The sequence below is a fragment of the Heptranchias perlo genome, chromosome 2 (assembly GCF_035084215.1).
Source record: "Heptranchias perlo isolate sHepPer1 chromosome 2, sHepPer1.hap1, whole genome shotgun sequence".
NCBI lineage: Eukaryota > Metazoa > Chordata > Chondrichthyes > Hexanchiformes > Hexanchidae > Heptranchias > Heptranchias perlo.
Genome location: NC_090326.1, coordinates 149,885,175 through 149,912,051, shown reverse-complemented (window position 1 = coordinate 149,912,051; position 26,877 = coordinate 149,885,175). Strand labels below are relative to the sequence as shown.

Genomic DNA, 26,877 nt, shown 5'->3' with positions numbered 1-26,877 from the left:
AAAATCTCTCTTCATGCCTCCTCTCTCCTCCCTGCCCCCCAATAACAGATTGATAGTTTTTCAACTTACATTGGTTGCTTAAAAAAAAAGGCTGTTTAAATCAACATGCATAATGCTTGTGAATGTACAACTTTAGAAAGAAAAGATAACTTTAAAATAAGTGTTTTTGTACTCTGGTTAATGTGCACTGAGTAGAATAAGCAGAGGGAAAATTACTGCATTGATAATTTATGAACAGATGAGGAAGAAATCAGCAACTCCAAGTTATACACTTGATGGTTTTTTTTCCTTGCAGCACCCCACCAGTTACAGCCTGCCAGCCTAAGAGTGACCTGTTTATTCCCAGTTCATAGTATCCATGCAGGTTCTGGCTCTTTAATTTGAACTGATTAGTCTAATCTTATTTCCCTGCCTTTTCCCCATTTCCCTTTATATTGTCCCTTTTGATCTGTATGAAACGATGCGTGCACATGAATTTTCAGTGTGCATTCCTTACTTTAATTATAAAATCCAGTGGACTGTACTTTGACATGCTTTCAAAGCAATGGCTGGTGTGAGTATTTGTTCAAAGACTATTTTATTCTCCCTTTCTCACTGCTGAAAATTATATTTTTCCAACTTGTTGGGTCCCCTCACATTATTCCTCAAGGGAGAGAATGAGAATTATTTTTTTTCCAGCCATCTGCCAGCATCACTCTTGAACTAACTGCTTGGATGTTAAGAGGGGTTTGAGTAGACATGACCTATTTTCTTCTCTCCTCCTCCCCTGCCCCTCTTCACTTCCCTCTGGGAATCTGCCTCTAGAAGGCCTGGCTCTGACTTATCAACTTACTGTGCAGTGTGTGGCTCCAAAAGGTCCTTTTTATTTCCAGCTCTGAGCAGGCAATTTTAAAATTTTTTAAAATCATCCCTTTAAATGCTGACATTTTGTGCTGCTGAATTCATTAACTGCTTCTGTTTTCTGCATTAGCCTACAGACGAAGATGAGGAAACAAGAGTGTATCGTTTGAAAATTGAGGAGCAGAAAAGACTCCGAGAAGAAATTCTGAGACAGAAGGAACTCCGACGTCAGCAGCAAGCTGGTGCCCGAAAGAAAGAACTGCTTGAACGACTTGCACAACAGCAGCAGCAGCAGCCTGCTGCACAACAGCCATCACAACAACAACAACTAGCAAATACACCACAGGCTCCCCAGAACAGTAACCCAGCCACACTACAGCCTGTAAGCCTAATACAGCCAAATATAAAGAACAGACTGTTCACAAGGAAACAAGGCATAGGAGCAGGGGTACAACAGCAATTCATTAAAACTCATCAAGCTGGAAATATTCTGCAGGTTCAGGCGGAAATGAGAAAGAATACCAACCAAGTCAAACAGGTCAGACCTGCACCCTTAAATCAACTTCAGTTTCCAAAACTGGTCCAGTGTAAACCTGTTGGCACACCAGGACCCAGTGTGCAGTCTGGGAAGATGGTTGTTCCTGCAGTCAAGCCCCAAGAACTAAAACCTGGTATAAAACGGACTGTAATGCAAAGAATGAATAGTGGAGGAGGGGATGGGCCTCACATTAATCCCAAAATAAGGGTACTCAAGCTGCCAACTATGGTAAGACCCAGGTTTCTTTGTAAAAACACACAGTGCAGTTCATGCTAATTTTTTTTTTAAATTGTAATTATTCAGCACTTTTATGTTGAAGAACTAATATTGAAAGTATCACTGGGAACTCTTAAGGAAAAGAAATTAGCCTTTGTTGCTTATACAGTGGTTACCTCAGCTTACCTAAGCCATAGTTCTGTGCATATTGCAGATATCCATTTGGCTTTCTGCTTTTGCTTGTTTTGTTCCTGGATCATTTTGTACTTAATTAGTTTTCATTTCAAACTGTAGATAAAATATTGCTAGAGCTGGTTGGTTTCAGAAGTTAAAAGAAATCCTATTACATTGGCAAGCCTTTTCGAAGTCTCATTTACAAAAATTCTGTGTATAATCATTATTCCTACAATATTATCTAACGTGCCTTTTTAGTGCTTAGTATTAATGAATAACCCTTTTGCCAGAGGTTCATGGATTTCTACTGTGCATTGAAATGTATTTTCAGCAAGTTAAAGGTCTGTTACACCTGGTTGTGCATCTCCTTTATATGCCGACTGCGTTTAGTACAAGATAATGCTGGATGATAGAACTGTTCTCTGAAAATATATCAACATTTTTGACTTGATGGTGAATCACCTTTTAAATCTTTTTTTGCCAGAGGGTGTTGCTTGTAGAAGTGCAAAATAATCTATAACAGCATGTGCACCAAAGTAAAATCTCCTGTAGGTAAAGCCCATGTGTACTAATTAAACTTTTGACTGATCTTAATAGTACTTCAAATGATTCAGGTTTTTGTGGCTTAGGGTGAAAGAATAATGTTAAACCTGCTTATTTTCTCATAACTGCCATAGGGATTTAAACAGAAATCTGAATTTTTTTTTTTGCAAGTGGTAGTAAAAGCATTGTGTCACTGTTAATAGATTCTTGTCTTGCAAAGTCAGCCGGCAGCTGGATTGGTGGCAGTACCTTTGACAGAGCAGCGAGGCCTTTTTATAAAGGGAATCCTTGCGATGCTACCCGGGAAGCTGCACTGCTGTCGTTCTGTGTACTCTGACAATGTTATCTTTTCTCTCAGTGCAGAGTATCAAATGTCTGTCAGGAATACAGAAATTAATTTAATGTCACCTGACGTGCAATTAATCTTTAGAGGTTTTCATAATACCTGTACAGAAAGAGTTGCCAGTTTGCAGGATTTGGATTTCAGGGCTTAGTTGTAGATAAGGGAAATTAATTTTTCATCAGGGTTAGTACAGGCTAGCAGGACCACAAAGACTGCAGCAAATGGATGGGGAATTTGTCATGTGTTGTCACTCCAGAATAATGGTACTTAACATTTGATAGGTGTAATCAAGAGAGGTACGATTCTATAGAAGGGGATTAATCAATTTGCACTGTGCTGAATGTGGTTAGTGTTATCACAACTTGCTTGGGTTTTAGAATAGAAATAAGATTCGATCAGTCAGATTTTGAAGGACTTTTGGAAAAGATTTTTCCCCAGACAAAACTGATCGAATTTAATAAAAATATATCTGTATGCTGGCAGATCTGTGTAGTTCATACTTGGGATCTGCGTGTTTGCTGAATTTAAACCATGGATTAAAAAAAAATAATATTTTTTAAAAAGATGCAAAAGCATTTATGAAAATGTAACATTTTTTGGTATTTACAAAATACAGGCATCACTTTAATCATATGGAGACTGTTATGTCAAACTATAAAGATAATGACAAAAATTGATAGAATACATAAAAGTTGCAACGCAGAAACCGCCATTCAGCCCAACTAGCCCATGTCAGTGTTCACTCTCCACGCAAGCAAATAATCCTAATTGCAATTAACCATCCTGTTCCCATATGTCTTTAACCCATTTACCTTCATCCATCTATCCAATCTAACCTTTAATGTTGACATAGTTTCTGCTCAACCACTAACTCTGGAAGTGAAATCCACAGCCTCACAAATCTGTGTAAAGAAGTTTCTCCTGCCCTCTTCTAATCTCTTACATTTAATCTTGTATCTATGTTCCCTTGTTCTTAATAGCTCAACTACTGGAAACAGTCCACTTCAATCTACCCTGTCCCATCCCTTCATGATTTTAAACACAATGTTAAGGTGACTTCAGTATTTTTGCATATTTTATTCTGATGAGTTTTAAATGTTCTGCTTTTTTAGTCATGGCTTTGACAATCCTAAGCTATTGACCTACACTTGCGAAATTATAATTTTATTTCTGTTGTAATGTGAAGTACTCAATAGTACTGTAAGATTTGAACTATACACCAGTTTTTAAGTTAAGTATTTATTTTGGTGTTGCATTTTCAGCAAATGCCTTGCGCTTTGTGGACATATGCTGATAGAGTTAGATGAAGAGGGGTGGGAGGCGCTTGTGGAACATAAACGCCGGCATGGATCAGTTGGGCCGAATGGCCTGTTCCTGTGCCGTACATTCTAAGTAATTCTATGTAATATAAAGCATCTGCCTCTTTCTCATCTCCCAAATAAAGACATGCTTACTACCACAGTCCAGCTATATATTTTATTAATATCAAATGTCCTGGTATCTTCCATTTTACCGGTTTAAAAAAAATTAGTTTATTTTGTTGCCTAAAAGCTTTTTTTTTAATAGAGAAAGAGGGATCATTTGAAGAGTTGCTTCAATTGATGCACTGGTCTGTCAGATCAGTCAGTTAACATTGTTAATGTTGGGAACTCTGTACATGAACCAAAATAGTGAGGATAGAAGAACAGTAGAGTGGGAATGAGGGAGGAACAAAATCAAGCCAATGCATGTAGTCAAACAACAAGCCACGAGAAAGCAATGACTCACTGATTTACCCTGAGCTGAGCTTCTGACCTCATATGCTCTTCATCACAAAGACCACCTCCTTCCACCTTGGTAACATTACTTGTCCCCATCCCAGCCTCAGTCCACCTGCCACCAAAACCCTTTTCCATGTCTTTGTCACCTCCTTGAATATTCCCATCCGTCATCTTCTGCAAGCTTCAACTCATCCAAAACTGGCTGCCAGTGTCCTATGCCTGTTCACCCATTACCCCTGTACTTGCTGATCCATGTTGGCTCTTGGTGGTCCTCTGCAATTCTTTCAGTCCCAACAAACCCACCCCCCCCCGTCCCTGAACTGAGTTCTGCCTCTTACGCATCCCCCTCCCTTTGCCTCCTTTTGCTTAGCATCTACATTTTTGCCTTACACATATGTTCAATGCTGTTCATTTTCCAACATTAGAAATGCTATATAGATGCAAATTAATAGTGATAAAGGAGGAGGAGAATTTTTTAACCAGGCAATTGTGTGTTGCTTCAGGCATGTGTAATAGCTTTGGGAGGTTGTTCCAACAGTGGTACTTGAGATCTATAAATCAGATTTTCAAAATTTGGTAGTGTGGGATGGGTGTGTCAACATTTCAGAGAGGGGAGGGATAGTTTGGCGCTTGGGGTGGGGATCCTCCTTCTGAACACTGCTGGTGGGAAGATCTGCACCTTTGGTATCGACCTGCTTTTTAATTCTTCCAGGAACCTGCTTTGCCAGTTTCTCTTTCATCCATTTCCACCAATCTTAACCTCATCGCCTCAGCTATTCAGGTGTTCTCTATGTCTTGTAAATGTCATTAATTTCTCTCAGTATGTCTCCTATTGTCTTGTGTTTCATTTTCAGCAATTTAACCATCTCCTATTCTCCACTTAATCACTTTACAGGTCATTCTGTTTCTTTGCATGTGTGTTTTTAACTTCCCTTCCCTTCTATTCCTTTTTAAATGTTCTTCACATATATTTTCCAGTTGTGATAAAAGGTTCACACCAGAAACATTGGGGGGGCAATTTTAATCGAACTCACTGGGTAGGAAACCCATAGGATTGGGTGGAATTGCATTGACTCCAGGGGAGAGTAAATTCGGGCGAGGTGTAAAATCAGCATTGCACCTGATCCTGTCAGTTTCCGGACAGGGAGGTTAGGTTAAAATTGCCCCCATTAACTTGTCGAGTCTCCATACTTGTTTACTGGGTATTTTTTTTTATTCGTTCATGGGATGTGGGCTTCGCTGGCGAGGCCAGCATTTATTGCCCATCTCTAATTGCCCTTGACAAGTTGGTGGTGAGTTGCCTTCTTGAACCGCTGCCGTCCGTGTGGTGAAGGTTCTCCCACAGTGCTGTTAGGAAGGGAGTTCCAGGATTTTGACCCAGTGACGATGAAGGAACGGCGATATATTTCCAAGTCGGGATGGTGTGTGACTTGGAGGGGAACGGGCAGGTGGTGGTGTTCCCATGTGCCTGCTGCCCTTGTCCTTCTAGGTGGTAGAGGACGTGGGTTTGGGAGGTGCTGTCGATAAAACCTTGGCGAGTTGCTGCAGTGCATCCTGTGGATGGTACACACTGCATCCACAGTGCACCGGTGGTGAAGGGAGTGAATGTTCAGGGTGGTGGATGGGGTGCCAATCAAGCGGGCTGCTTTGTTCTGGATGGTGTCGAGCTTCTTGAGTATTGTTGGAGCTGCACTCATCCAGGCAAGTGGAGAGTATTCCATCACACTCCTGACTTGTGCCTTGTAGATGGTGGAAAAACTTTGGTGAGTGAGGAGGTAAGTCACTTGCCACAGAATACGCAACCTCTGACCTTCTCTTGTAGCCACAGTATTTATATGGCTGGTCCAGTTAGGTTTCTAGTCAATGGTGACCCCCAGGATGTTGATGGTGGGGGATTAGGCAATGGTAATGCCGTTGAATGTCCAGGGGAGTTGGTCATTGCCTGGCACTTGTCTGGTGCGAATGTTTCTTGCCACTTATCAGCCCAAGCCTGTCCAGGTCTTGCTGCATGCGGGCACGGACTGCTTCATTATCTGAGGGGTTGTGAATGGAATTGAACACTGTGCAATCATCAGCAAACATACCCATTTCTGACCTTATGATGGGGGAAGGTTATTGATGAAGCAGATGAAGATGGTTGGGCCTAGGACACTGCCCTGAGGAACTCCTGGGGCTGAGATGATTGGCCTCCAACAACGACTACGATCTTTCTTTTGTGCTAGGTATGACTCCAGCCACTGGAGAGTTTTCCCTCTGATTCCCATTGACTTCAATTTTACTAGGGCTCCTTGGTGCCACACTCGGTCAAATGCTGCCTTGATGTCAAGGGCAGTCACTCTCACCTCACCTCTGGAATTCAGCTCTTTTGTCCGTGTTTGGACCAAGGCTGTAATGAGGTCTGGAGCCGAGTGATCCTAGCGGAACCCAAATTGAGCATTGGTGAGCAGGTTATTGGCGAGTAAGTGCCGCTTGATAGCACTGTCGACGACACCTTCCATCACTTTGCTAATGATTGAGAGTAGACTGATAGGGCAGTAATTGGCCGAATTGGATTTGTCCTGCTTTTTGTGGACAGGACATACCTGGGCAATTTTCCACATTGTTGTATAGATGCCAGTGTTGTAGCTGTACTGGAACAGCTTGGCTGGAGGCGCCGCTAGTTCAGGAGCACAAGTCTTCAGCACTACAGCCGGGACGTTGTCGGGTCCCATAGCCTTTGCTGTATCCAGTGCACTCAGCCATTTCTTGATATCACGTGGAGTGAATCAAATTGGCTGAAGACTGGCTTCTGTGCTGGTGGGGATATCGGGAGGAGGCCGAGATGGATCATCCACTCGGCACTTCTGGCTGAAGATGGTTGCAAACGCTTCCACCTTGTCTTTTGCACTCACGTGCTGGACTCCGCTATCATTGAGGGTGGGGGTGTTACAGAGCCTCCTCTGTTGTTTAATTGTCCACCACCATTCACGACTGGATGTGTTGTGATCTGAGCCGTTGGTTGTGGAATCGCTTAGCTCAGTCTATAGCATGTTGCTTCCACTGTTTAGCATGCATGTAGTCCTGAGTTGTAGCTTCACCAGGTTGGCACCTCATTTTTAGGTATGCCTGGTGCTGCTCCTGGCATGCTCTTCTACACTCCTCATTGAACCAGGGTTGATCCCCTGGTTTGTTGGTAATGGTAGAGTGAGGAATATGCCGGGCCATGAGGTTACAGATTGTGCTGGAATACAATTCTGCTGCTGCTAATGGCCCACAGCACCTGATGGATGGCCAGTTTTGAGCTGCTAGATCTGTTCTGAATCTATCCCATTTAGCACGGTGATAGTGCCACACAATACGTTGGATGATATCCTCAGTGCGAAGACGGGACTTCGTCTCCACAAGGACTGTGCGGTGGTCACTCCTACCAATACTGCCATGGACAGAAGCATTTGCGACAGGTAGATTGGTGAGGACGAGGAAAAGTAAGTTTTTCGCTCGTGTTGGTTCGCTCACCACCTGCCACAGGCCCAGTCCAGCAGCTATGTCCTTCAGGACTCGGCCAGCTCGGTCAGTAGTGGTGGTACCGAGCCACTCTTGGTGATGGACATTGAAGTCCCCCACCCAGAGTACATTCTGTGCCCTTGCTACCCTCAGTGCTTCCTCCAAGTGATATTCACCATGGAGGAGGACTGATTCATCAGCTGAGGGAGGACGGTAGGTGGTAATCAGCAGGAGGTTTCCTTGCCCATGTTTGACCTGATGCCAAGAGATTTCATGGGGTCCAGAGTCAATGTTGAGGACTCTCAGGGCCACTCCCTCCTGACTGTATATCACTGTACCGCCGCCTCTGGTGGGTCTGTCCTGCCGGTGGGACAGGACATACCCAGGGATAGTGATGGAGGAGTCTGGGACATTGGCTGAAAGGTATGATTCTGTGAGTATGGTTATGTCAGGCTGTTGCTTGACTAGTCTGTGGGACAGCTCTCCCAATTTTGGCACAAGTCCCCAGATGTTAGTGAGGTGGACTTTGCAGGGTTGACTGGGCTTGGTTTGCCTTTGTCGTGTCCGATGACGGGTGGTCCGTCTGGTTTTATTCTTATTGTGACTTTATGTAGCGAGATTGTACAACTGAGTGGCTTGCTCGGCCATTTCAGAGGGCAATTAAGAATCAACCACATTGGTTGTGGGTCTGGAGTCACATATAGGCCAAACCGGGTAAGGACGGCAGGTTTCCTTCCCTAAAGGGCATTAGTGAACCAGATGGGTTTTTACGACAATCCGGTAGTTTCATTGCCACCATTACTGATACTAGTATTTTAATTCCAGGTTTTATTTAATTAATTGAATTTAAATTCCCCAGCTGCAGTGGTGGGATTTGAACTCATGACTTCGGATTATTAGTCCAGTAACATAACCACTATGCTACCGTACCCTTTCTAGCATTTTCTGTTTTACTTCAGATTTCGAGCATCTGCAGTTCTTGCTTTTTGTTTTCAAACTTTTCTGTGTGAGGGACTTCATGCAAGTACTGACATTCCTGTTTATTCTTCTTCCCATTTTTTTAAAAGACTGTCAGCTAACCAAGAAAAACAATGCTATTATTATATAAAATGTGTGTTTTTAAAAAAAAAATTGTATATGGCGACAGAAATAGCATGCTAGTTAACCTGATAATGAATGAACAGAAATCTGAGCCCTGGGATTCCCTTGTGGATCCCTTGGCGGTCTGGTGATACCAGTTTGAAAATCTGTGCTGTATACTGCAGATGTAAGCACCAGATCATAAAATGTGTACAAGCAGCATGCTTTGACTTTTGGCAGCTTGCAATTGTAATGCATAGAGTGAGCTGACATCCCCGGCAAAAAGAACCTTGACTTCTGAAATGTACTCTTAGTATTGCTGTTCATTAGAGCTCGGCATAAGCAGGTCACTATTTTAACCCAGGTATCTATTTAAATAGTTACGATACAGTTCCTTCAGTGGCTGGTATCTGTTAATTAAGTGGTTTAGAAACGTCAAAATAATATTATGAGAAACAGAAAATGTTTGAAGTGTCATGTATGAATATACAAAAGAATTCCTGTTCATGAAGATACTGAAATTAATTTACTGTTCGGTCACCGACTGAAGCCATTGTCTTCACTTTGCACCGCAAACCACAGCACTGACTCCATCCCCCTCCCTGGCTACTGTCTCAGGCTAAGTCATGTTGTTCCCAATCTCAGCATCTGTTTGACCCCAAGCTGAGCTTCCGATCCCCTATCCCCTTCATTACAAAGACGGCCTGCACCATTGCTCCGTACCATCACCTACCTCCATCCCTACCTCAGCTCTCCTGCAGCTGAAACACTCGTTTCTGTGTTTGTCACCTTCAGACTGGTGATGCTAACTCCGATCCTTTCCTGGCTGACCTCCCATCCCACACACTCTAATCTTCAGTTCATCCAAAACTCCTGTTCCTGTACACTGTCCCACACCAAGTCACACTTTCCCATCATACCCGTCCTCATTGACTTACATTGCCCTCTGGACCCCAACGCCTCAAATGGAGGAAGTGGGATCACTGAAGAGTTGCTTCAAATGTTCATTGTTTAGAGTTTTTGTATAAGGAAGATTTCCTTCAGCCTCAAAAAGCTTTAGAAGATAGATTTTTTTTTAAACTGAATTTTCTACAGAAATAGAGACGAGTGACTTAAAAAAAAATACATTTTTAAAAAAACAATCTTTTTGTTTTCTCATAAACCAGCATCAGAGATGTTGCTGATCACAGGTGATATCTATCTGCGAGGAGTTCATACAGGAAAGCAGCAATTTATTAAAATTAAATAAATGCCGTCATTTGCCTAAAATAACATTTTGAGAATTTAGTTTCCATTTTGTTTGAAAGACTTAGAAAAAGCAAAGAAACTCTCAAATCCTTACTCGATAAGTGGACATCACATTATGCTGATGTCCAAATTGCATGCTGGGAGATTCTGCAAAACTGCTCCTGCTCAGAATGCACAGATGTGATTAAATCCAACCGTTGAACTAAAAATATTCAGTTGGACCCCAGGCTTTTGAGACAGTCTGCGGACTTGAAATAAAAAGTTTAATTAAAATATTTTTAAAAATACAGAAAAAATTCAGTCGCTAAGTTTAACCATGTTATTGTAAAATGTGTAATTTATTCTGAACAGTAGAAATTTCAATTAAAAAAGAATTTTGAATGATTCAGTTAGTTCATCAACAAACCCTGATGGGCTTGGATATATGGATTTCTGTTTCTAAAATATTTACTCTATTAAATTTTTATATATGATTTTCCTATTATAAACATTGACATGAAAAGTGTTCGAAGAAGTAACACTTGTGGGCAGGAAGTGTATGCAATATACAGGATTTCTAATGAGGTTATATAGGTAGTTAATGCTGATGATAGAGCAGTGATAACTGCAAGCTCTGCACGTCATGCTGTTTGAAATTTTTTTTTATTATTCATTTATGGGATGTGGGCATCGCTGGTGAGGCCGGCATTTATTGCCCAGTGGTGGGCTTTTGTTTATAAATGGTGTGACTTTATACTTTATAGGAGATTTGATTTGAAATCGTTGTTAAGGGGAACCCAATATATTCTTTCACTATCGACAATACCCACACTACCCTCCCTTGCCCCAACTTACGTAATTGCAGAGGGTGAGATTGCTTGACAGTTCCATGGTCCCTGGCAGCTCCCTTATACCTCTCCCAAATGACCATTCTTCCTGTATAAGCCTACTTAGTGTTGACAAGGCACTACAACTGAAACCAGTCCTGCCTTCACCTGACATTTACACCTATTCACTATCTAGCAGAAGTCAGCAGATTGCAACCTGGAGTGAGAATCAATACTGATTTTTCCCTTTACTACCTCAGGGGCATTCAAGGCAATTGAAATAGCACTTTAACTGCTGCCCTGACTCAGATCAGCACAGACAGGGAATGGAAACTTGGGACCTTCTGCTCTGTCTTGATGCTGTACCAGACAATACCTTTTACCCACCAGGCCATCGGAGAGCTGACCTTTTATCCCACAACTGGCATCGTGATATAGTTCAGTCATTGTCGGCTGTACACCAGAAAACAGGCACTGAGCTGATCTGTCAGCAGTGGTTTTCAGAGAGGTAGCACTGATTTAGGTGTTACAAATTTGATAGCCAAGTGAAGGAGGATAGAATACTAGAGCCTGGTCTTCAGTTGCTTCCAAACCTTCCAAACAGAGATCCACATTACACACACCACACCCTAAATAAGCTCTTGTTTCAAAAGGATATGAGAGTCCCCAATTGACACCACCTGAATACAATTAACACTAATTGCTATAAATCACATGATACAATTAACATTAGGTACTCTTTTTGGTTCTAGGTGATGATTCAACAGTGACAGTATGTAAAAAAAATTGCAAAGTGGTACATTTTCATGCTTCAGAGCTATTACTATGGCTGTTCAACATATGACTGGTGAGGGGATTAAAGTATATTTGTCTAATGAATGGGAGATTGTTTCCTTCTTGTTACAAGGCAATGGAATAGTTTCTATGAAATCTTCTGCTTCAGTCCTGCAAGTGCATTTAAAATAGCAGTCTTTGTGTGAGTAAGGTGAATTCCTCTCCTCACAGTGTATTGTGTAGTTTATTTTTCCTGTCTCTGCAAGGTCATACTGCATTTAGCACATGGTGAGTGGTAAAAGGTTTTTTGTTGAATGAAGACACTGAGCAGCATGATGCTGTGTTCTTACAGCAGGGGAGTGAGAACACTGGCTTCTCTCATCCTGAGGTCCAACCTCAGCGGCAGCACCAGCAGCAACTTCAGAAACAGCAGCCTGTTCGGAAGGTCACATTGACAAAAGGAGCCCAACAGCAACAGCAACGACCACAGCAACAGCGGCAGCAATCTGTACCACAAATGCTAGGAATGACAAAGAATTCAGCCAATCAACAGAACAGGGTAAGCACATGTATTTTCCAAATATTGTAAATACAGTTGCCTTATGCAGTGATAGTAGAAATAGGTTCAAAGTATTAGGTTGTCTTTGGATGCTCTCAGCCACTAGGCAGAATGGTCTAATTCTTCTAAATCCTTTAACCCATCATAGCATTGTTCTCTCTATAAGAGATGTATAAATTTTGGTAGCTGCTCAGTTTTGGTACTCTTCAACCATTTCCCCTTTAAAGGGAAAGAAAAGTCTGGGGCTGGAACCCCCCCCCAGGTACTTTTTTTTTAATATAGAAAGAAATAATCTAAGCAGATTTTTTGATGTTATAGTGAAAAATATCCAATTTCTTACCTGCATGGAGATGCCCAGCTGTCTCTACCTACTCGAGTGATGTCTCCATGTATCCTGGATTTCCTCCATAAGAAACAATGGGTCTCCATGTATCCTGGATTTGCTCCTCAGGAAACATAGGAACAGGAGTAGGCCATTCAGCCCCTCGTGCCTGCTCCGCCATTTGATAAGATCATGGCTGATCTGTGATCTAGCTCCATATACCCGCCTTTGGCCCATATCCCTTAATACCTTTGATTGCCAAAAAGCTATCTATCTCAGATTTAAATTTAGCAATTGAGCTAGTATCAATTGCCATTTGCGGAAGAGAGTTCCAAACTTCTACCAACCTTTGTGTGTAGAAATGTTTTCTAATCTCGCTCCTGAAAGGTCTAGCTCTAATTTTTAGACTGTGCCCCCTACTCCTAGAATCCCCAACCAGCGGAAATAGTTTCTCTCTATCCACCCTATCCGTTCCCCTTAATATCTTATAAACTTCGATCAGATCACCCCTTAACCTTCGAAACTCCAGAGAATACAACCCAAATTTGTGTAATCTCTCCTTGTAACTTAACCCTTGAAGTCCAGGTATCATTCTAGTAAACCTACGCTGCACTCCCTCCAAGGCCAGTATGCCCTTCCGAAGGTGCAGTGCCCAGAACTGCTCTCAGTATTCCAGGTGCGGTCTAACCAGGGTTTTGTGTAGCTGCAGCATAACTTCTGCCCCCTTGTACTCCAGTCCTCTAGATATGAAGGCCAGCATTCCATTAGCCTTGATTATTTTCTGCACCTGTTCATGACACTTCAATGATCTATGTACCTGAACCCCTAAGTCCCTTTGGACATCCACTGTTATTAACTTTTTACCATTTAGAAAGTACCCTGTTCTATCCTTTCTTGATCCAAAGTGGATGACCTCACATTTGTCTACATTGAATTCCATCTGCCACAGTTTTGCCCATTCACCTAATCTATCAATATCGCTTTGTAATTTTATGTTTTCATCTACACTGCTTACAATGCCACCAATCTTTGTGTCATTGGCAAACTTAGATATGAGACTTTCTATGCCTTCATCTAAGTCGTTAATAAATATTGTGAATAATTGAGGCCCCAAGACAGATCCCTGCGGGACTCCACTAGTCACATCCTGCCAATGTGAGTACCTACCCATTATCCCTACTCTCTGTCGCCTTTCGCTCAGCCAACTCCCTAACCAAGTCCGTACTTTTCCCTCGATTCCATGGTCTTCTATCTTAGCTAACAGTCTCTTATGTGAGACCTTATCAAATGCCTTCTGGAAGTCCATATAAATAACATCCATTGACATTCCCCTGTCCACTACTTAAGTCACCTCTTCAAAAAATTCAATCAGGTTTGCCAGGCACGACCTACCTTTCACAAATCCATGCTGGCTCTCTTTGATTAACTGAAAGTTCTCGGTGTTCAGTCACCCTATCCTTAATTATAGACTCCAGCATTTTCCCCACAACAGATGTTAGGCTAACTGGTCTATAATTCCTTGGTTTCCCTCTCTCTCCTTTCTTAAAAAGCAGAGTGACGTGCAATTTTCCAATCCAGAGAGACAGTTCCTGAATCTAGAGAACTTTGAAAGATTATAGTTTGGGCATCTACAATGTGCTTTAGTGCTATTATTTTCTTCATTACTTTTGCTTTACTTATAATAATTTTATCGAGTCCCGATTCAATATTAGTTTTCGTGGGATTTCCGGCATGCTATCCTCTTTTTCTACTGTAAATACTGACGCAAAGTAATCATTCAACATGTCCGCCATTTCCCCATTGTCAATGACAATATCCCCACTTTCAGTTTTTAAGGGGCCAACACTGCTCCTGACCACCCTCTTTTTCCTAATGTAACTATAAAAGTTCTTCATATTGGTTTTGATATCCCTTGCAAGTTTCTTTTCGTGCTCTCATACAAGAAAGAATGGAGGCCCCAACTTCATGCCAAGAGCTGTTCAGTGGTTGAACAAAAAGTATTCCCCCTTCTCCTCCCTTTCCCACTGGAGGCAATTTGCAGGTTGAGTGGGAAGGAAGACCTAAAAACATGGGGGTAATTTTCATCTTTGCTCTCTGGGCAGTAATCTGGCAGAGCGAATTGCCTGCCCAATTTTCGTTCCACTGAAATCAGGTTCTACAACGGGTGAATGACCCATTCCACTAATATGCTAGCCAGATGACGGAGTTTAAAATGACCCCCATTGTAATGCGAGAAATGCGTCAACGGGTGCGGTCACTGTTATAATGTAGGAACACACACCAGCCAATTTGTGCACAGCAAGGTCCCACAAACAGCAATGAAATAAATGACCAGGTCATCTGTTCGTGATGTTGGTTGAGGGATGAATGTTGGCAAGGGCACTGGGAGAGCTCCCCTGTTCTTCCAATAATGCCATGGGATCGTTTATGTTCATTACAACAGTGACCAAACTTTAAAAAAAACATATTTCATTGCCTGCAAAGTGGATTGGGTGGTACTGAAGTTGTGAAAGGTTCTCTTAGAAATACAAGTTCTTTTTTCCTTTGGTGTGGGCTAGTTACAAGCAAGTCAGATAAAGCAGGGTTAAAGGATATTAGTGAACCAGTTGGATTTTTAACAACATTCCAGCAGCTTCCATGGTTATTTTATCTGGTGCTAACTTGCAAATTATTAGATTTATTGAATTCAATTTCAAAGCTTCTTGTGAAAATTTAGCTTGTGGCTATTGGGTTGCTTGTCTAGTACTGTAACCACTATACGACTGTACCCGCTAACTTAGCTGGATATGTACCAGGAGTCATAGTCTTGGTGCAAATCAAACAGCAGCACAGGCACTTTGAGTCCATGGAAGGAATTAAGGAAAATCTAGAAAACATTCTGATAATTGTCAGAAACCAAGGCTGATTCTGCATAAAGAGATTTTAACTGAAATTTCTGGCTAGTTAAGCTACTTTTGCAGAAACTTACTAACCAAAATTGAACTCCAGTCTTCAGTTACGTTTATTCCAAATGACATTGTGGCTCTTAAGCATTGTTAAAGGATCCAAATCTCTGTCTTGCCTTGGCCACTGGAGTTAGTGATGTATTTCTCAACACTTGTGCAGCCTTTTCTTCAGTCATCAATTACCACATCTAGATAACCTTCAACATAGATCATTTTTCTGAATCTAGTGCAGAGCGCATGTGCATTCTCTCTTGACGAGTTCGTTGCTTAGATTTTATTTGAGAATTAAACCTGTCAATTTAAATGTCTTTGTCTCCAAGAAGCCCTGTTGTGAGGCCATGGCCTGAATGATCATCATATCCTGACGTTCCAGGATTTTCTTTCCCAAGCTCCTTGTGTTCTGTCACAAATTTGGTTTGGGGAGGCCATGATCTGTTCTCATCAGACCTGGTTCTCGTGGATAGAGACTCCTTTGGTTACTGAACAGACTCAACATGTCGCCGATTGCTTTGTAATTTTTTTTTGTTCTCTGGATGTGGGCAGCGCTGACAAAGCTGCAGTTACTTTCCATCTCCAGTTGCCCTGAGAAGGTGCTGGTGGGCTTTCTCCTTGAACTACTGCAGACTTTGAAATGACGATTCTCCCACAGTAGTTTTCGGGAGGCAATTCCAAGATTTTGATCGTGACTATGAAGGAACGTGGCTTTATGTCCAAGTTGGGATGGTATGTAACTTGGCAGGGAACTTCGAGGTGATGGTGTCCATGGTCTTGCTACTCTTGTTCTCGGTCATGTAATGATCCTCATAAGGATGATTTTCACAAACTTTTAAACGGAGAAATCCCCGTTGTCTTGGAACCAAATCCAAACATGTGGAGTCAATTCCATCTGAAGCAGCCAAGCAAGCCATCCAGTTGTAAATAGCCGCTACAAAGTTCATTAATAAGATGTTTTGGCGACGACCCAAGTATCATATTAGGATAAGACTACGGCTATCTAAGCTCAGTCAACCCTGCAGAATACTCCTCATTAACATCCAAGGGGTGGTGCCCAAGTTGGGAGAGCTGTCCCACAAACTAGTCAAGCAACCACCTGATTGACAGATTTGTACTTAACAGAATACATCAGCCAGAATTCGAGATTTCTCCATCACCATCCCTAGGTATGCCACTGAAGGGAGAGAGCCACCAGAGGTGAGGGCACAGTGGCATACAGTCAGGTGGGAATGGCCTTGGGTGTCCTCAACATTGTCTATGGACCTCATGAAGTCTCGTGGCTTCAGGTCAAACATAGTCAAATAAACCACCTGCTGATCATATCCTACACCCCCCTCAACTGTTCATTCAACACTCATCCGTATTGAACATCACTTGGAGAAAGCTCTAGGTAGGGAACTTCAGTGTCCACCACCAAGAGTGGCAAAATATTACAGTCACTGATTGAGCTGACTGACTCCTGTAGGGTGTATCTGCCGGCCTGTGCCCACGTCAGGTGATAAGGGCACCAACACGGGGATCTCATGCTCACTGACACGTCTGTCCATGTTAGCATTGATATAAGTGATCAAATGACATTCACAGTATGTTACAGTGCAGAAGGTGGCCATTCGGCCCATCGTGCCTGTGCCTGAACTCTAATTTGAAATAGCTGTCAAATTAGTCCCATTTACCTGCTCTTTCCCCATAGCCGTGTAAATGTTTTCATTTCAAGTATTTGTCCAATTCCCTTTTGAAAGTTATTGTTGAATCTGCTTCCACCACCCTTTCAGGCAGAACAATCCAGATCATAACAACTGCTTTAAAAAAAAATGTTTCCTCACGTCAGCTCTGGTTCTTTTGCCAATCACCTTAAATCTGTGTCCTCTGGTTACCGACCTTTCTGCCACTGGAAACAGTGTCTCCTTATTTACTCTATCAAAACTGTTCGTGATTTTGAACACCCCTATCAAATCCCCTCTTAACCTTCTCTGCTCTAAGAACAACTCCAGCCTCTCCATATAACTGAAGTCCCTCATTCCTGGTACCATTCTAGTAAATCTTTTCTGCACCCTCTAAGGCCTTCACATCCTTCCTAAAGTGTGGTGCCCAGAGTTGAACGCACTACTCCAGCTGAGACCTAACCAGTGTTTTATAAAGGTTTAGCATAACTTCCTTGCTTTTGTACTCTATGCCTCTATTAATAAAGCCCATCTGCTTTTTTAACAGCCTTCACAACTTGTCCTGTACCCCCTTTAAAATTGTACCATTTAGTTTATCTTGCTTCTCCTCATTCTTCCTACCAAAAGGCATCACTTCACACTTCTCTGCATCAAATTTCATCTGCCATGAGTCTGCCCATTTCACCAGTCTGATTATGTCCTCCTGAAGTCTTTTACTATCCTCCACATTGTTTACATTTCCGCATTTCGTGTCATCTGCAAAACTTTGAAATTATACTCTCTATACCCAAGTCCAGGTCATTAATGTATATCAAAAAGAGCAGTGGTCCAAATATTGACCCCTGGGAAACACCACTGTACTTCCCTCCAGTCTGAAAAACAACCGTTCACCACTACTCTCTGCTTTCTCCCTTAGCCAATTTTGTATCCACGCTTCCACTGTCTCTTTAATTTTGCTTACAAGTCTATTATGTAGTACTTTATCAAATGCCTTTTGAAAGTCCATATGCACATCAACCATACTGCCCTCATCGACCCTTGTGAAGACTTAAGTTTTGTTTCCACTGTGAGGATATCTTCTGTCATGTAGTGGTACGATCACTATGCTATATGGCATAGACTAAGGACCGATCTAGCAGCCCAAAACTTGGCATCTATGAGGTGCTGTGGGCCATCAGAAATAGCAGAATTGTATACCATCATAATCTGCACCTTAATCGTCTGGCATATCCCTCATTTCTTGATTGCCATCAAGCCAAGAGACCAATCGTGGTTCATTGTGTGGTAGGAGCAGTGCCAGGCATACCTTACAATGAGGTACAAAATTAGTGAAACTACTGCACAGGTCCTGGATAACATTCAGACTTAGTTTGACAAGTGTAACAAAATTAAGTTGTTTGTTAGACTAGGAAGTTTGGTTAGCTAAGCTAAGTTGGTTAAGAGCCGCCAGGAAAGGTAAAAGCTCATTATATTCATTATTGCCTCTTGGATTGTTATGCAAAAATTTCTCTTGATTTCCTTTGCAGGGCAGTAATTTGTGCCCCTGCATAATATTCTTGACCAGATTGCTCAAGATAATTAACAATTTGATGCTCTTCAAATTTTTTGAAGAGGTGACTAAAGTAGTGGACAGGGGAATGTCAATAGATGTTATTTATATGGACTTCCAGAAGGCATTTGATAAAGTCCCACATAAGAGACTGTTAGCTAAGATAGAAGCCCATGGAATCGAGGGAAAAGTACGGACTTGATTAGGAAGTTGGCTGAGCGAAAGGCGACAGAGAGTAGGGATAATGGGTAGGTACTCACATTGGCAGGATGTGACTAGTGGAATCCTGCAGGGATCTGTCTTGGGGCCTCAATTATTCACAATATTTATGAACAACTTAGATGAAGGCATGGAAAGTCTCATATCTAAGTTTGTCAATGACACAAAGATTGGTGGCATTGTAAGCAGTGTAGATGAAAACATAAAATTACAAAGGGATATTGATTGATTAGGTGAATGGGCAAAACTGTGGCAAATGGAATTCATTGTAGGCAAATGTGAGGTCATCCACTTTGGATCAAAAAAGGATAGAACAGGGTACTTTCTAAATGGTAAAAAGTTAAAAACAGTGGATGTCCAAAGGGACTTCGGGGTTCAGGTATATAGATCATTGAAGTGTCATGAACAGGTGCAGAAAATAATCAATAAGGCTAATGGAATGCTGGCCTTTATATCTAGAGGACTGGAGTGCAAGGGGGTAGAAGTTATGCTGCAGCTATACAAAACCCTGGTTAGACCGCACCTGGAGTACTGTGAGCAGTTCTGGGCACCGCACCTTCGGAAGGACATGTTGGCCTTGGAGGGAGTACAGCGTAGGTTTACTAGAACGATACCCAGACTTCAAGGGTTAAGTTACGAGGAGAAATTACACAAATTTGGGTTGTATTCTCTGGAATTTCGAAGGTTAAGAGGTGATCTGATCGAAGTTTATAAGATATTAAGGGGAACAGAAGGGGTGGATAGAGAGAAACTATTTCCGCTTGTTGGGGATTTTAGGAGTAGGGGGCACAGTCTAAATATTAGAGCCAGACCTTTCAGGAGTGAGATTAGAAAACATTTCTACACACAAAGGGTGGTAGAAGTTTGGAACTCTCTTCCGCAAACGGCCATTGCTGCTAGCTCAATTGCTAAATTTAAATGTGAGATAGATAGCTTTTTGGCAACCAAAGGTATTAAGGGATATAGGCCAAAGGCAGGTATATGGAGTTAGATCACAGATCAGCCATGATCTTATCAAATGGCGGAGCAGGCACGAGGGGCTGAATGGCCTACTCCTGTTCCTATGTTCAGCTCCAGGCTGACCTTAGATTTAGTTTGAGTTTATCTCCTACATTGTTGTACTAATTGACTTGGATGAGCAACTTTCAATATGGTCTTACTAACTCTTTGTTGTGCAACCTCTGCTTAAAAAGTTTTTTTTCCCCCTTGTACCATTCCATTTTCTCTCAAAGATGCAGCTTTTCAATTTGTGCATTTACTTTCTATCAGCCTCCTACCTTTGTTGAATAAAGTGAGATGCAAGATCATACATGCAATCTCGTCTCAGATAATCTAGTATTCCTGATGTGGAGATGCCGGTGATGGACTGGGGTTGACAATTGTAAACAATTTTACAACACCAAGTTATAGTCCAACGATTTTTATTTGAAATCTTGTAGATTTCAAATAAAAATCGTTGGACTATAACTTGGTGTTGTAAAATTGTTTACAATCTAGTATTCCCACTGCCCTATCCAATTATGGGGGGAATCTTGACTGGGTCTATTACATTTAGTTTTTCAATTGTAAACAATTTTACAACACCAAGTTATAGTCCAACGATTTTATTTTTAATCCCACAAGCTTTCGGGGGCTTTCCCCTTCCTCAGGCGGTGTGGAAGTGACAATTTCGAATCCTTCGCATTTTAAGATCACATAACAAAGCCTGGTGATTACTGCCCGTTGCCAAGGCAATCACAGTGAGCAGACAGAAAGGTGTCATCTAAAAGGCCACTGAATATACAACCCCCCAAAAAAAAAGGAAAAAAAAGAAAAAAAAAAGAAAAAAGAGAGAGAGAGACAGAACGAAGACAGTCAATGACCCGTTATATTAAAAACAGATAACATTTGTTCGCTGGTGGGGTTACGTGTAGTGTGACATGAACCCAAGATCCCGGTTGAGGCTATAACTTGGTGTTGTAAAATTGTTTACAATTGTTAACCCCAGTCCATCACCGGCATCTCCACATCATTTAGTTTTTCAGTAGTGTCTGTATACCCAACTGTTTTAGGAGATGATGCCTGTTTCAGCCTTATGTCTTCAAATATTTTAAACCTTCCCAAATTTTTATATAGCAATACTCCTTTTTGTTTTGTGGGGTTTTTTTTCTTTGTTCGTATAATTTCAATAGAAAACCGGTATTTAAGCAAATTAGTGTATCAATAGCCTTGTTGTCATTTCTTTGGCAGAGGCGACAAATTCTTTCTCATGCATATAGATAAGAGCTTTGCTGTTAAAATATTGCCTCCAGTTGAAAGTACTGAAGCTGATTCATGATTTTAGGGCTCATCGTTATTAGTTAAATATGGGGCGTATCAGCTTTAAAAATATACCCTTATCTTAAACTGTAGTTTCACACAGTAAATGTTGCTGTGAAACCATTATTTAACCCACAGAAAGTTTTGAGCCACAAGCTGACACCCCAAGGACAAAATAAATTGGCTGAGTGTTGTGTTCTCTACAGGTCATTATGCAGGGGCGCGGCATAGCATTACCAGGCCAGATGGGCCGAGGGCGCATGATGCAACATAAACAGAATCTGCGAGTGGTGGAATGCAGACCTCAACCATGTGTGGTGTCAATTGAAGGGCTTTCTTCTTCAACCACTGATTTCCAGTTGAAAAACCTGCTGATGTCAGTTGGACCTATTCAGGTAGGTGACCCCTTACGTGCATTTTTTAGCACACAAATTATTGTAAGGCTTATTTTTAAATCATTTTTGATCTAAGCTGTTCAGTTTAATCTATGAACCTAAAGTTCTATTGAAGTGTACTCTTTTTATAATTGGTAAATATTACCTTGTTGGATTAAATGATAATAGGGAACATGGTAATGAGCGATCACTATCATTTGAAATTGTAGCATCTTCTAGTATATTTCATGATATGCAAGATTTGCATTAGCATACAGCTTTTTACATTGATTGCAGTTTTCTCTAATGCACAGATGGCAGTGGCTTGTCCTAGCTTGTCACCCTCATTGACAGAGGTGTCTGTGATTTGGATGTGGATTGCTATGCATCACCCAAATTCCCCTCAATCATTTCCCTTCATTCTTCACACTTTCCTGTCTCCTTTGTCTTGCAGTCTTTGCCCTTGGCTACCTGTTCAGCTCAACAGGCTTCTCGGGTAGTTCCCTAATGTCGTGTTTAGAACAAATATATATAGTTCCTGCTATAACCAGTAAAGCTTTCATATTGAAAAGTGCATTAAAAAGTAAATGGAACAAATTGTTGCAAAACATTTAGCAAATTTTGTAATGTATTAACAAAATAAAATGTTTCTTTTGTCCTCTACAATATACCACGGAGTAACACACCACTTAAGGTGCATTTACACTAAGTATAATGTCATCGTGAAGCAGCATAACTTTGCATTAATGTTAACAGCTTGTAGTGTAAATCCGAAATAATGGCCTGATCTCACTCTGAAGTGAAGCAGAATGAGACTCTCTTTCCCCACCCTCACTCCTACAGTGGAGTCTCATTCTGCTTCACTCCAGAATTTTGCGGGACTCTAGACTACAACTTATCTTTTCAATCAAGCTATCAGCCACTTCTCCTAACTCTCCCATTAAGGCTTTGGTACTTGTTACTTCATTTTATTTTTTTCATGTTCATTTTTCCCCCTTCCCCGGTGCTGTGCCTTGGGACATTTTCTACTTTAAAGGTGTTTTATAAATGCAAGTTGCTGTGCCTCTGTTAAGTGAATATTTTAAGAACATTCCAGTATCATTACATAAGTGCTGTATAAGTCCAAAAAGCAAATTACTGCCGATGCTGGAAATCTGAAGTAAAAACTAAATGTTTCCGGTGCTGGAAACATTCAGCAGGTCAAACAGCATCTGTGGAGAGAGCAAAGTAGCGTTAACGTTTCAGGTCTTATGACCCTTCGTCAGAGCTCCATGTGTAATAAGTCGGAGACAGAGACAGTTGCTGAGAAAAGGGATGTGGCTGTGAAAGTGAGTTTTAGCGAACACTATATAAATTCCAGTTGTTTAGTGAATGCTTGGGAAAAAAATTCTAGTATCATTACATATTCAGAATAAATTAATTAAATTAAGAGACTGAAGGATTCATTTTAAACCAGTTGGCAATTACCTCCGAGAAAAGGAATGTCATGACTGGCCTGATGCATTGATACTATTCAGGGGTTTGAATAACTCCCATTACCTCCATCACTCTGGGTCAAGTCCTCTAAGTGAAACTAGGATGAACAAATTACATGGATTCTTACGAGATCAATTTTAATCCCTTTCTACCAAGCCTTCAGCTAAGTCCATAATATCCTAATAGGTCCAAGTTTCAGTTAGTAAAATCTTTCCACAAGGACCTTTTGAACCCAGTTTCCCCCGATGAATCTTAAAAACCTGGATGCACTTGGATACAAATAGTACCATGAAAATATTTTACAGGCTTATACTGTGAAAATTTTAGACATAGTTAGATGAACTGTAAAAATATTGAGGAATCGTGTGTTACAGATTGAGAACGCTGGATAGATGGGCAGACTTTTTTTCTTCCGTTTTAAGTGGCATAATAAAACATTGACAGAGATAACTAACAAAAAACAGGTGCCTTGTGCAATTGGTCCTGATGGTTGGATGGGAGCACAAAGGCTTGGAGAAAATGTATCTGGGTACCAATGGGAAACTGTTGTCCTCTGGGTAATGCATGCTTCAGCAATCCTGATTTAGTAGCAGTGGTTAATTGTGTTTAAAATTCTGTGTACGAGGGACAGTAATGATGCAATGCAAAAGGATTGCAACAAACTTAATTGGGAGAGAGTTCTACAGGCAGAAGAAGCAGTGTTTGTTTTTATGCAGGAATTCTCTCTGGACTTTTGAGATCAATACAGAATATTGGTGTGCAGCTGCAGCAGCTCTCTGTTCCCGGCTTAAACATGGAGGTCTGTCTTATTCATTAGGATCGTTTCTGCTACTGTTCCAGCTATAATCTTCCGATAATATCCATGAGCAATTGTCATTAGGCGATGCTGTCTGACAGGCATGCTTGGTTTAGAGCTTCTCTTCTGACAGCTGGACCATAATTTTGGATTCATCAGTGATGTTAGTTATCTGGGAACAAAGTTGAAGAATTTCTCAACATAAACAGGACCAGTAAGTCATAAAGGATACTTGGATATACTCCCGAAGACAAATTTCACAAGGGCCAAAAGGCCATCTGAGTTTTTCTAAGAGTTCCTTTTGCATTGCATCATTACTTTCTCTGCATAGTTTAAATGTCCTTTTCCAGAGCCCAGTTCACACACAATCCAACTTCAAAGGAACAAGCCTCTCTGTGATTTCCTGATTGGTGACTGCATTGGCATCTTTGAACATTTCCTGAGCTGCCTGTGTTTTTGTAAAGATTTCATTTCAAGTGGAAAGCAAATCTTAGTACAGTCCCCACCACTTGTACTGACCTCGCTTATCACTGACTGCCGCTTAAATCGGGAAAATGGCGTGAACCATTTGTCATCACCATAGATGTCAATTATAAAGGCGGCACTTAAAACTTATTGAGCGTGTCAGCTATTTTGTTCAGTTATTTACCGACTTTTTCAAAGCCGATTTTTTTTTTTTTACGGCCGCATCCAATCAACATCTCACTTTGCAGATGTTCGAACCACAGAGACATAAGTAGAACTAAGACTATGTAACAGAGGTTGACCTGATCTCACGTTCAATGTATCAGCTGATTGAAGCTGTCTGAAGTCTCCACAGCCTCCTGTAATTATTAAGTTAACAGTGCAAATAGCTTCAGGCAGCTTCAATCAGCTGTTCACACTAACGACTACGAGAGGCAATCGGAAAGTGAAGCTGCTCAAAGTCTCCAATCAGCTGATACGTTCAACGTGAGATCAGGTCAGCCTCTGCCACAATGTCTTGGTTCATTCAAATAGATTTACGTGCCCCCGCGTATAGTGGGCAAATCATGTTCGCACGAACGTGCCCACTATATGCGGTGAGGACTGTATTAACTCAAAACAGTGTACTTAAAAAGGTATAGAGTATTTGTAGCTAAACCAACCAAGTTATTTAAAAGATTTTTATTAACAGTGGCCCAAAGAAGTTTTTTGAAAAACTTTACATAAAGAAACTTGCAATTATATAGCACTTTTCGCCATGAGATAGGAGCAGGGATAGGCCATTTGGCTCTTTGAGCCTGCTCTGCCATTTAATGAGATCATGGCTGATCTGATTTTTACCTCAACTCCACTTTCCCGCCTTTTCCCCATATCCTTTGACTCCCTTGCTGATCAAAATTCGCTACTTCAGGACTCCCCAAAGTGCTTCACAGTTAATGACTTACTTTTGAAGTGTAATCACTGATCGTTGTATAGGTGAAGTAATATATGAACTGCACATTATTAGGCAGACTGTACATTATTGATGTCCATATGGTGGCCCATGCACGCACTGCTGTGCCACCATGCATGCAGCCACTCAATTGCGCACATAGTTACTTGCTGACCAGATTTTGTAATGTTTTAAAATTATCTTTTCCTATCTGGAACTTGATCCTTAATTATTTCCTCTTCAGACATGAAATAGTTCGCCTACATTCACTTCTGAACTCATACATGAGAAATGGCCCCCTTGGATGAGGTATTGAGAAAGAGGAGAGAACTGAACATGGGAAAAATTTTCTGCACTTATTGAGAATATATATTTCTTAGAAAAAAAATGAAACTGTCATTGCCTTTTAATCACTCTATCCGCACTCCCAGTCAAGAACATCCATTTCGAACAATATGGGGTAGAATTTCCACTCGTTTATGCTGGTAATATCAGTGCAATCCAGGCGAAATCAAACGAACCTGCACAAAAGATCGGGAAATTTTAAACGAGAGTTACGCCCAAAGCCACTTAGGTTCGTGTCTTCAGCAATCTTTTACGCTGGTTTAAGATTCAGTTTGCCCGGATCAGGGCCTGCCCACAAAACCGGCCACACCCCCTGGTCGCAATTGCGAGATTCTGCCGATTGTGCTGGTTAGGGAAGACTCTTCAAATTGCGCTCATTTTCTTAGGCGCACAGGCACTAGTGGGCATGTTTTAAAAGTTTTTCATATTAAAAAATATTTAATTTACTAAGAAACTAACACCAATGAAACTATTAAATGGTTCAGTATAGTTTTTTTTAGCCATTTACAGTGATTTTAAATCGGTTTACTCGCTGGTGGGGGACTCTTATTAAAATGCTTATTTTTGGTGATAATCCCATTTTCAGCTGTATTAATAAAACTCCAGGTTACCACTCTTAAATACATCAATGAATAGTTTTTAAGAGAAAAAATGGATTATGTTCTGTTACGTTGTCCGATTGCACTGGGTCATGAAGATTTTACGTGTGTGATTATGCAAATGATTTTATTGGAAAATTGAACTGTAACCCAACCAGCGCAATTTTGAGCACAATTTCCTGATTGCGCCCAAAGCGGAAACTCTACTATTTATTTATTAGCCCTTTTTAAACAACAATCAGTTCATTTTGCCACTATTTATTCCAGCAAAACTTGTCAGCTTGCCTTGCATGCAAAATCAAGTTGCCATTAGATTTAGGTGATTAAGCTGTTATTTTAATATTTATTTTTAAAAATTCAATTATTGATTTAAAAAAAATTGTGTTAGACACAAACATCAGTTTCATGGCTTACACCACCCATGACTAATTTGAGCAATGACTCCAACTATACCTAAAGATGACCAACTTTGAGAGTGCTCAAAAATACAAAGCAGTAACCTTTTTTAAAAAAATGCTTTGTTGTTAAGAGGCACCTGT

The 26,877-nt window shown here is 41.1% G+C and overlaps 1 protein-coding gene across 2 annotated transcripts in view; it reads left to right on the top strand.

The window, feature by feature from the left end:
• The window catches only part of rbm33a (RNA binding motif protein 33a), a 167,729-nt gene that overhangs the window by 121,329 nt on the left and 19,523 nt on the right, over positions 1-26,877 (top strand). For both annotated transcript variants that reach the window (XM_068008257.1, XM_068008249.1), the window contains exons 15-17: positions 971-1,606; positions 12,158-12,364; positions 21,559-21,747. In XM_068008257.1, coding sequence (XP_067864358.1) covers positions 971-1,606; positions 12,158-12,364; positions 21,559-21,747 — 1,032 coding nt within the window. The remainder of the gene's footprint in view (positions 1-970; positions 1,607-12,157; positions 12,365-21,558; positions 21,748-26,877) is intronic.